At 42.0% G+C, this 12,347-nt stretch overlaps 1 protein-coding gene across 1 annotated transcript in view; it reads right to left on the reverse strand.

Moving 5' to 3' along the window:
• LOC134348887 (cyclin-dependent kinase-like 2) overlaps positions 1-12,347 on the reverse strand; it is a 72,004-nt gene that overhangs the window by 42,329 nt on the left and 17,328 nt on the right. The window contains 3 exon segments of the mRNA XM_063052682.1: positions 5,521-5,668; positions 8,755-8,843; positions 11,934-12,073. Of these exon segments, the coding sequence (XP_062908752.1) occupies positions 5,521-5,668; positions 8,755-8,843; positions 11,934-12,073 (377 nt within the window).

The following is a 12,347-nucleotide window of genomic DNA, read 5'->3' on the forward strand; positions in this document are numbered from 1 at the left end:
AGAAACACATGACAAACCGACTTAAAAACTAACAAAAACCACGTAATTATAACATATAGTTACAACAGTGCAAAGCAATACCGTAATTTAGTAAGAACAGACCATGGCACAGTAAAAATCTCAAAGCCTCTCAGAAGTCCCATCATCTCATGCAGACAGTGAACCTCCAGCGCCGCCAACTTGCCAATGCAGCATACTGGAAGCATCTGACCACAGTCTGACTTACTTACTTTGTAAATAAGTTAATTTTTAAATTATTGTTACAGATAATTGTCCTTTTGGAACAATCTTGGTTTAATTTTGATCAAGCTCCCAAATAAGTCCACATCTATTTTTAACATTGGCCATCGTGTGTATATGTTTTAAGTTCATCCTAGTGCAACAAAAAAATAAAGTGAAACAGGTAAAAACAAGTTGTCAGTCAAATGTGGCAACTGATTTATCAAAGCGGTATATCATGGTAAATCATCCACCCCAGCATCAGAATCATAATGTAAACTATTTGATCCTGCCACCACTGCCACATTCGTGGTCTGAGTTCTGAAGTTGGAAAAGCTATTTTCCAACTTCACTCCTAAGTGATTTAGCATTGATTTTAAGTTATTTTAAGTTATGTTTTCAAAAAAAGATACGGGACAGGAACAGACGCTTTAGCCTACGCCAACCATTGCCATCCAATTACAGTAATTCTGTATCAATCCCTGTTTTCAATTTTCCCTACATTATCATAAATTGCACTCTCACTCGCCTAGATAAAGTAGATAAAAGAGCAAAAAAATTAGTCATTTATATTGTTAATATTGTATGCTAAGTGTGCATAACTGGTACTGCACACTGCAGTTTAAAGCCAGATCTATATCTCACTTCCAATAATTATCGCAATTCATCATGTAAGTTATATTTTAAACAAATTAAATGGAGTAAAATTAATAGCCTAACATATAACTTTGGTCAGTTACTGTATTGGATCTTGCTAATTCAGTCTGTCTAATAAACTTGAACGGAATATATTTGAATATCTTTAATATTAAATAACTCCAAATGTTCTACATTGGAAATTGGGACATATTATGAAGGAAAAATAATCACTTGTTAATTATTTAAATATCAATCTATTATTTAGAAAATGTGGCATTTTCCTTCAAAATTTCATGAGGTAATTTAATTTTGTCTATTAAGGAAACAAATAGCTGACACAACTGATGTGTTTCCAGATTAAATCATTAGGTTTGAAATATCACAGTTTTAGATAAATATATATAAAAATAATTTCTCATAAACATCAAAATAATGTTCCACCAACAAAACTACAAAAAAATACATATCGTGTGTGTTTCAAGTGAAGAAAACTTTAATCTCCAATTCAGTCATGATATCAAGGTTTCATTATTTATACCATCAGCAGAAAGTCACTGAACCATGCTGTTGCCATTGCCAGTTAGGCTGCTGTAGCTAATTCTCTGGATAATACTACCCTAACTGGGGGTAGAACTGTCAAAGGTGAAACAATGAGAACAAATTATTAACAGCTTTTAGTAGAATAAGCCTTGTAATATTGTGAAGATATGATATAGAAGATTCAAATTTTAGTTATCCCAGCCATCGGGTTATCCCAGTAACTGAATTCCTGAATTAGACAGACTGTTTTATTAACTAGATCAAGAGATCTCATAGTGGAGCTTTTAATGTTTCTCATTCTGCTTTTGCACATTGATACCTTTCAGACTAGGGAAGTCCAATCTAAATTGCTTTTAACAGGACAGCATGGCAGCGTACCACTTTACGGCATCAATGATCAGGGTTCAATTCCCAATGCTGTCTGTGAGAAGCTTGTACGTTCTCCCCATAACCATATGGTTTCTTCTGGGTGCTCTGATTTCCTTGCACATTCTAAAGGCGTACGAGTTAGTAAGTTGTGTGCACACCACATTGGTGTCGGAAGCGTGGCAATACCGCAGGCTGCCTCCAGCACATTCTTGGACTGTGTTGGTCAATGATGTAAACAACTCATTTCTCTGTACGTTTCAATGTATATGTGACAAATAATGCTAATCTTCTTATCCTCTTGTGTAGCCAGGGTGTGTGAATCTAGTTGTATAAACTTCAGAGCTACCTATTTCTCACTTCTTACATCGGATGTGTGCAAACAGAATGCAGACCTGTAGACAGAGAATCAATCTGTATCAGACAAGGCAAACTTAAGACAACTTTCTGGGCTTGATTTGGAGACGCTTAAGTACGGGGTGTGAAACTTCCAGGCGACAGGAAAAATATTACCACAACAGGCTGGCCAGTTTGGCAGATGTTGCATTTGTAAATCTTTTATTTTAACTGGAAGTAACATTAACACTATAAGGTTCTATGCACATTTTCCTAACCTTATTTCCCTTCTTATCGGTTGGTACTTGAAGCTGTTTCTTGTTAACACAACAGTTTCACAGCCTCATCTTACCCATGACCCACAATCCACTTCACCCCAGCTCAAGTACCCATGCAACATCTGCCAAACAAGTCATCCTATGCAACAGGAATTCTGCAGATGCTGGAAATTCAAGCAACACACACCAAAGTTGCTGGTGAACGCAGCAGGCCAGGCAGCATCTCTAGGAAGAGGTACAGTCGACGTTTCAGGCCGAGACTCTTCGTCAGGACTAACTGAGGGAAGCGTTAGTAAGAGATTTGAAAGTGGGAGGGGGAGGGGGAGATACAAAATGATAGGAGAAGACAGGAGGGGGAGGGATGGAGCCAAGAGCTGGACAGGTGATAGGCAAAAGGGGATATGAGTGGATCATGGGATAGGAGGTCCGGGGAGAAAGACAAGGGGGGGGGGAACCCAGAGGACGAACAAGGGGTATAGTGAGAGGGACAGACGGAGAAAAAGGAGAGTGAGAGAAAGAATGTGTGTATATAAATAACGGATGGAGTACGAGGGGGAGGTGGGGCATTAGTGGAAGTTAGAGAAGTCAATGTTCATGCCATCAGGTTGGAGGCTACCCAGACGGAATATAAGGTGTTGTTCCTCCAACCTGAGTGTGGCTTCATCTTTACAGTAGAGGAGGCCGTGGATAGACATGTCAGAATGGGAATGGGATGTGGAATTAAAATGTGTGGCCACTGGGAGATCCTGCTTTCTCTGGTGGACAGAGCGTAGGTGTTCAGCAAAGCGGTCTCCCAGTCTGCATTGGGTCTCGCCAATATATAGAAGGCCACATCGGGAACACCGGACGCAGTATATCACCCCAGCCGACTCACAGGTGAAGTGTCGCCTCACCTGGAAGGATTGTCTGGGACCCTGAATGGTGGTAAGGGAGGAAGTGTAAGGGCATGTGTAGCACTTGTTCCACTTACAAGGATAAGTGGCAGGAGGGAGATCAGTGGGGAGGGATGGGGGTGATGAATGGACAAGGGAGTCGCGTAGGGAGCGATCCCTGCGGAAAGCGGGGGGGGGGGGAAGGAAAGATGTGCTTAGTGGTGGGATCCCGTTGGAGGTGGTGGAAGTTACGGAGGATAATATGTTGGACCCGGAGGCTGGTGGGGTGGTAGGTGAGGACCAGGGGAACCCTATTCCTAGTGGGGTGGCGGGAGGATGGAGTGAGAGCAGATGTGCGTGAAATGGGGGAGATGCGTTTGAGAGCAGAGTTGATGGTGGAGGAAGGGAAGCCCCTTTCTTTAGAAAAGGAGGACATCTCCCTCGTGCTGGAATGAAAAGCCTCATCCTGAGAGCAGATGTGGCGGAGACGGAGGAATTGCGAGAAGGGGATGACATTTTTGCAAGAGACAGGGTGAGAAAAGGAATAGTCCAGATAGCTGTGAGAGTCAGTAGGCTTATAGTAGACATCAGTGGATAAGCTGTCTCCAGAGATAGAGACAGAAAGATCTAGAAAGGGGAGGGAGGTGTCGGTAATGGACCAGGTAAACTTGAGGGCAGGGTGAAAGTTGGAGGCAAAGTTAATAAAGCCAACGAGCTCAGCATGTGTGCAGGAAGCAGCACCAATGCAGTCGTCGATGTAGCGAAGGAAAAGTGGGGGACAGATACCAGAATAGGTACGGAAAATAGATTGTTCCACAAAGCCAACAAAAAGGCAGGCATAGCTAGGACCCATACGGGTGCCCATAGCTACACCTTCAGTGTGGAGGAAGTGGGAGGAGCCAAAGGAGAAATTATTAAGAGTGAGGACTAATTCCGCTAGACGGAGCAGAGTGATGGTAGAGGGGAACTGGTTAGGTCTGGAATCCAAAAAGAAGCGTAGAGCTTTGAGACCTTCCTGATGGGGGATGGAAGTATATAGGGACTGGACATCCATGGTGAAAATAAAGCGGTGGGGCCAGGGAACTTAAAATCATTGAAAAGTTTAAGAGCGTGAGAAGTGTAACGAACATAGGTCGGAAGGGATTGAACAAGGGGGGATAAAACCGTGTCGAGGTATGCAGAAATGAGTTCGGTGGGGCAGGAGCAAGCTGAGACAATAGGTCTGCCAGGACAGGCAGGTTTGTGGATCTTAGGTAGGAGGTAGAGACGGGAAGTGCGAGGTGTGGGAACTATAAGGTTGGTAGCAGTGGATGGGAGATCCCCTGAGCGGATAAAGTCGGTGATGGTGTGGGAGACAATGGCCTGGTGCTCTTTAGTGGGGTCACGATCGAGGGGTAAATAAGAGGAGGTATCCGCGAGTTGTCACTGTGCCTCGGCAAGGTAGAGGTCAGTACGCCAGACTACAACAGCACCCCCCTTATCGGAACGACACCTTATATTCCGTCTGGGTAGCCTCCAACCTGATGGCATGAACATTGACTTCTCTAACTTCCGCTAATGCCCCACCTCCCCCTCGTACCCCATCCATTATTTATTTATATACACAATTCTTTCTCTCTCTCTCTCCTTTTTCTCCCTCTGTCCTTCTCACTATGCCCCTTGCCCATCTTCTGGGTCCCCCTCCCCCCCGCCCGTCTTTCTTCCCGGACCTCCTGTCCCATGATCCTCTCATATTCTCTTTGCCTATCACCTGCCCAGCTCTTGGCTCCATCCCTCCCTCTCCTGTCTTCTCCTGTCATTTTGGATCTCCCCCTCCCCCTCCCACTTTCAAATCTTTTACTAACTCTTCCTTCAGTTAGTCCTGACGAAGGGTCTCGGCCCGAAACGTCGACTGTACCTCTTCCTAGAGATGCTGCCTGGCCTGCTGCGTTCACCAGCAACTTTGATGTGTGTTGCAAGTCATCCTATGAACTGGCTTGAATGTGAATTAAAGTTTAATTCTACTAACAGCAGTTTGGAGCTATTCTCTAGTTCATGTTGATCAGCAGAGGTCATCCAAAAATGTTTCAAGTTAGGTCCTTACAGCTAGTGGTAAAAAGGATTCCCCCACCCCCCACAGTAATGCAGGTTTGATTCTAACTCACATTCTAGCAACAAAATGTCATTCTCTAACTCCTGTCGCAGTCAGCAACTCTCTTTCGAAGATCACTGTCAATAAATGTTTACTCAAACAAGAGGTTTAGGATTGTAATGGAACAAAAGTAACTCACCTTTCCATGCTTTTTAGTGCTTTGTTTTACAGCTAGCAGTGCCTTTTCATATTCTGAAATTTCTTTGCTGATGTTTTTACGTTTTCTAATTAACAGCAGATTATCTTTCATATCCTTGAGGACTTGAGCTTGAATCTCTGGGATAAATCTGGAAATACAAGGATATCCTTTCTCAAGATACTGCCTTACATGTTGAGTGCTTCCAGTGTTTTCTGGTATCATTCGAAAATTCCAGCATTTTTAATATTAATTAATGAAAAAATCTAAGTTAACTTCTGCAAATAACATTTTCACTCTTCATTTTTAGTTTCATCACTAGCCTGGTTCATTGAAGCAACATTTCCCAACTAGTATGCCCTGTTATTCAAGTCTCCATTGGTTAGTCTGCTGGCTTTCTAAACATTTTCCAGTGCATTCCAGGACAATGTAAGATGTATCTTCATGGTAAAATATAATTATTATATGACAAGCATCTCAATTAACCTTTTCACAAAAATGTTCTTACTTTCAAATATCAAAGATTTGCAAGTTTCAACAGCTCATGGATATAATCCATCATTCCCTGTGTCATTATTTCCCATCTCTAGCTGCTAACTTTCTTTATTCTACAAGTTTCACACATTATCTGGAAATCATTGTCTCTTCTGATTCCGTCTGCAAACCCAATATTCAGTTCTCAAAAGAGATCTCAAGCTTCATTCCCTTCCACATGAATATCAACAAGTTTTGACCTCAACATGAGTTCTACCTATTCTCCAGCTGTGTCCACCTCTAGAGACATTTCTTTGACCATGGCCCTTCACTGGCATGTTGGACCCTTGCTCTGTTTTCAGAGCTGCACACTCCTCACTGGCCTTTTACCTCGTCATTGCAAACTGTAAGTGTGACAACAATTCCTATCTTATTACCACCTGAGGCTGCAGCACCCTAACCTGGATATAGATAGATTATAGATTATGAGGATACATAGTCCTCTTTTATTGTCATTTAGTAATGCATGCATTAAGAAATGATACAATATTCCTCCGGTGTGATATCACAAAAACAAAGACAATGATGCTGTTGTTTAGCAAACTGACTTCTGCCCTGCTGAGGCTCAATTACAACTTACTGGCGATTCCTAATATATCCCACTGGACCCCGTCACTGAATATCAGGCCTTTGTTTCTCTGGTGCCTTTACAACCTCAAGCTTCATTCTCCTAATCCACACAGCTTGTCTCAACCTCCACCCAAATTCACAAGCAAGTCTGCTGATATAACCATCATTTCACACTGCTTAGCATTACTCTGAATCCCAATATTACCTCCCTTTGTCCCCACCTATGTGTGCAATATATTTAATAACATCAGCTACTTAGTTTTACTTTCTTAATCCTAACTACATAATTTTCATGAAAGTTGTGCAATTTCTTTGCATTGCCATGCACCATCAGGATGACAATTTTAGGGTATAGATCAGCAACTCTATCAATCCTAGGATCAGCAGACCCATAGCTATATTGACCATGTCACTTCTCCTTAAGCTTTCTGTAATGACTCCATTTTATTCTCCGTTTCCGTACCTTTGAATTATTTTTTCTGCCGAGCCCCTTTCTACGTCAACCATTCTTTCCCCTCAACCAACGTTTCCCTACATTGAAGTTGATAGTACCCCATCCTTTGTATTACCTGACATTCTGCTTTCAACCCTTTGCCTCCCTTCTAGAAAACTGAAAAATTTCCCTTGCCCTTATCTTCCACACCACCGTTCTCCAATTCAATAGATTATCTATTGCCATTTCTGCCACTTCAAATGAGGTGTCATCAGAAAGCACATCATCCCCTTTCTGCCAAAGGTCTGAGTACACCAGTTTACCACCAACAATATTTTTGCACTTTTAGTCATAGTCATACTTTATTGGTCCCGGGGGAAATTGGTTTTCGTTACAGTTGCAACATAAATAATAAATAGTAATAAAACCATAAATAGTTAAATAGTAATATGTAAATTATGCCAGGAAATAAGTCTAGGACCAGCCTATTGGCTCAGGGTGTCTGACCCTCCAAGGGAGGAGTTGTAAAGTTTGATGGCCACAGGCAGTAATGACTTCCTATGACGCTCTGTGTTGCATCTCGGTGGAATGAGTCTCTGGCTGAATGTACTCCTGTGCCCAACCGATACATTATGTAGTGGATGGGAGACATTGTCCAAGATGGCATGCAACTTGGACAGCGTCCTCTTTTCAGACACCACCGTCAGAGAGTCCAGTTCCATCCCCACAACATCACTGGCCTTACAAATGAGTTTGTTGATTCTATTGGTGTTTGCTACCCTCAACCTGCTGCCCCAGCACACAACAGCAAACATGATAGTACTGGCCACCACAGACTTGTAGAACATCCTCAGCATCGTCCGACAGATGTTAAAAGACCTCAGTCTCCTCAGGAAATAGAGACAGCTCTGTCCCTTCTCGTAGACAACCTCAGTGTTCTTTGACCAGTCCAGTTTATTGTCAATTCGTATCCCCAGGTATTTGTAATCCTCCACCATGTCCACACTGCCCCCCTGGATGGAAACAGGGGTCACCGGTACCTTAGCTCTCCTCAGGTCTACCACCAGCTCCTTAGTCTTTTTCACATTAAGCTGCAGATAATTCTGCTCACACCATGTGACAAAGTTTCCTACCGTAGCTCTGTACTCAGCCTCATCTCCCTTGCTGATGCATCCAATTATGGCAGAGTCATCAGAAAACTTCTGAAGATGACAAGACTCTGTGCAGTAGTTGAAGACAACATTCCTCAAGAAAGGCAAACCTCCACTTTTATCTTTTCCCTTCCCATGATTGTTTTCAGTTTCTGCATTTAGCAAACCTAACCTTCATTTATTAATTCTCAAAACCACTGTAAAGCTCAGGTATGAGGAGAACAACCCAGCCCATACATTAACCTTCTTCCTAATCATCCCAACCCACTTCCCACAGCAAGCTACTCTCCTTCTCAAATATCCAGACGAAGGGGCTGATAGAGACATAAATACTAGTTTCCTCACTGCGCTTGCTTCATGACTTGCTGAGAACCAAGCAGAGAGAAAAGGGATCGAATATGATCATAATTTTAAAAAAAATGGATTCTGCAAATTGATGTTATTCTCTTATTACTGAGTAGATATTTCTTGAATCATTTAGAAAGAAATAAATAGTAATGTTCGAAATATCAATTAAAATAGTTTTCTTTCTCATGTAAAAGTCCTCACTTTTCTGAGAATCCATCTGCTGTGAAATATTCATGTTTTAGAAGCTCTGTGGATGAAGCTCTCTTGTCTGCATCCATCTGTAAGCATTTCTGTAAAAATATCATATTTCCAATCAATCATTACGTCCAAACAAAATTCTAACCATGGCTAACCAAAAGCTTTGATTTGAACAAATAAAGCACAAAAACAGGTAATTAGCCATGTTCCCAAAAGCTGCAGCTTTCTGTCCAGAATTCAGGGCCTTTATTCAGGGTTCATTAAATGAAACCATTTCAACTGGGTACTCTCCTGAAAGTGCCTCACTTTATGAAGGAAACTTAACTATGTATAAGATATAAAGGCACTTTATTCACATGGCTGTTCATTAGTTCTACTGTAGTTCAGTAAATCGCATGTTCCTCTCCAAGTCAGACATTGTGATTTCAAGTTCTACTCCAGAGGTTTGAGTACAAAACTCTAATCTTGCATTCTAGTGTAGTACCTAATTTGTACTGAATTATTGGAGTTGCTTTTGTTTAGATGAGGTCCTGTCCGCCTTTTGAAGTGGATGTCAAAGTTTCCATGGTACTATTTTGAAGACAAAGGGAATTATTTTCATTTCAAAGATTGAAAATATTTACTTCTCAATCAGCATTTAAAGAATACTGATTCTCTCGTCAATGTCTTATTGCTGTTTGTAGAATCTCAAAGTACTATTTCCTAAACTACAATTGTGACCAGAATTCAAAAGTTCTTAATTAGTTGTAAAATTCTTTGGGATGTCCTAAAGACAGCAATAAAACTATATTCTTTCTTTCCCATATGTCACCCAGAGACACCCAAACATAAATCAATATAAACTCTGGTGACTCTTGCTACTTAAATGAAAACAGTAGTAAATTTGCACATACCAACATCCCCAGAATTACAAGTTAAATAAAGTTATTCTGCTATTGGGAATGTTGGCGAACATGCTAACAATGGACAGATGTAAAGAATTCTCTGCTCCACAAATGGTACAACAGGGTCTTTCATAACCACTGACTGTATGATTGAGAGTAGTGTGTAAGACTGTCTCCAATAAAACTCTGCATGAGAACGTACAAGAATGTGACCGTGGGAATGTGAGAGCATACATTACTCTCAGTAGGTTTCTGAAAATGGACCAAATGTTAGAGACGCAAACACGAGGAATTCTGCGGATGCTGGAAATTCAAGCAACACACATCAAAGTTGCTGGTGAACACAGCAGGCCAGGCAGCATCTCTAGGAAGAGGTACAGTCGACGTTTCAGGCCAAGACCCTTCGTCAGGACTAATTGAAGAAAGAGCTAGTAAGCAGAACAAGTGCTACACATGCCCTTACACTTCCTCCCTCACTACCATTCAGGCCCCATTCAGGTACCATTCACTACCATTCCAGGTGAGGCGACACTTCACCTGTGAGTCGGCTGGGGTGATATACTGCGTCCGGTGCTCCCGATGTGGCCTTCTATATATTGGCGAGACCCGACGCAGACTGGGAGATTGTTTTGCTGAACACCTATGCTCTGTCCGCCAGAGAAAGCAGGATCTCCCAGTGGCCACACATTTTAATTCCACATCCCATTCCCATTCTGACATGTCTATCCACGGCCTCCTCTACTGTAAAGATGAAGCCACACTCAGGTTGGAGGAACAACACCTTATATTCCGTCTGGGTAGCCTCCAACCTGATGGCATGAACATTGACTTCTCTAACTTCCGCTAATGCCCCACCTCCCCCTCGTACCCCATCCGTTATTTATATACACACATTCTTTCTCTCACTCTCCTTTTTCTGCCTCTGTCCCTCTGACTATACCCGTTGCCCATCCTCTGGGTTTTCCCCCCCCCTCCCCCTTTTCCTTCTCCCCGGACCTCCTGTCCCATGATCCTCTCGTATCCTCTTTGCCAATCACCTGTCCAGCTCTTGACTCCATCCCTCCCCCTCCTGTCTTCTCCTATCATTTTGGATCTCCCCCTCCCCCTCCCACTTTTAAATCTCTTACTAGCTCTTTCTTCAATTAGCCCTGACGAAGGGTCTTGGCCTGAAACATCGACTGTACCTTTTCCTAGAGATGCTGCCTGGCCTGCTGCGTTCACCAGCAACTTTGACAAATGTTAGAGAGACAGCATGCGTGCATTTATGAATGGACGGGCATGAATGTCAATAATTTATAGGTCTTCAGATATCAGACATTTCAGACATTATCTTTGAAACGTGGAACTTTTGGATCCGTATTTGCATTTCTGTACTCTGTGCATGGTTTTAGAAGTTGAATCAGAAAGTCTGCTGTTCTCCAGTAGACACAGAATGGTCATTTAATTGCATGAAAGATATGCAGTGATCTGGAACAAATACACTCATCTAATCTGGAAATAATGCTGCGTTAGCAGGTGCATCTGCGCCATTGTTAATTTAGCTTCACCATGTTGTCAAGCTCCGTATCTCCTCCCAGATGGCGGTGCTGCAAATGCTAAGGTTGTGATGTCAGAATCACATTCACCAGAGACCCCTGAGTTGCAGCGGAAAGTTCAGCCATCTGAATACTGATGGCAGGCACCTGCAACACTTGGGGCACGTTTAGGCACCTGTTTAAAGGCAATGGGTTTTAAGTCTGGAGCCTGCTGCTTTCCATAATGAACACTTTGTCTCTGTTCCCCGAACCTATTGACAGCTGATTTCTCAGAATTATTAGGATTTTGAATATCCATATGATAAATATTACCACTGACTTTAAAGATCTAGGTTATGCATCAGTTTCAAACTCTTTGTCTGGACTCACACTAGCATTGCAGTAAGAAGTAGGATAAGGTTAAAGACAGTAGGTATAAACCCCCCTGTCAATCACCTCCCCCATTTTGTTCCCCTCCCCACACACCACACCTTTGTTTTCTTTCGCCATCATTTCACTGTTCCTGCAGTGAACATTTAAATGGAATTTCATGACACAATACAGGAGAAACTTCGATGGAGCTCATTGGTTTCCAAGTTCAGCCGTTTGTAATACGTAACAGTAGCTGAGTAAGAAACATGACTACATGACTAAGTACTGTACTTTCCTTTCAATCACTGGGTAGTATTTTGTGAACTAAAACCCTCCTTTCACGAAAACGTAATTGTCACAGAAGAGATCCTACTGATATTTGATGAATATTCGTCACCTCAAACATTTTTACCTTCACCAGCAGAGTCAACAAAGGATTACATTTTGCCAGCTTCTTTCCTGGTGATTCTGACCTCTGGACATCTGGTAGACATACGCCGGCAAATACAGGATTTTTGCTAAAAAGACTCTTGAGGTGCAGCGTTAAGTTTCCTGATCAAAATAAAGAATGCAGATTAAAATAAGGCAGCTCAGAAGTTAGCTCACATTAATAATTAAACTGTAAGTGTCCTCAAACAGATCATTATTAATCTGAATTAATACATAGCTATTTGACTATTATTCCACCTTTACCCTGAGCAGCAATTTTTCACTTGGTCCTTTATGGCTACATTTCACTGCAGAAATAATGATGACAATCAAGCATTCTAAAAGGAATTAGACAGAAATTCCTGGTAACTCCACTTCCCTAATTAAAAGCTGTATT

Source organism: Mobula hypostoma, chromosome 7 (genome assembly GCF_963921235.1).
Source record: "Mobula hypostoma chromosome 7, sMobHyp1.1, whole genome shotgun sequence".
In the NCBI taxonomy this organism is placed as follows: domain Eukaryota; kingdom Metazoa; phylum Chordata; class Chondrichthyes; order Myliobatiformes; family Myliobatidae; genus Mobula; species Mobula hypostoma.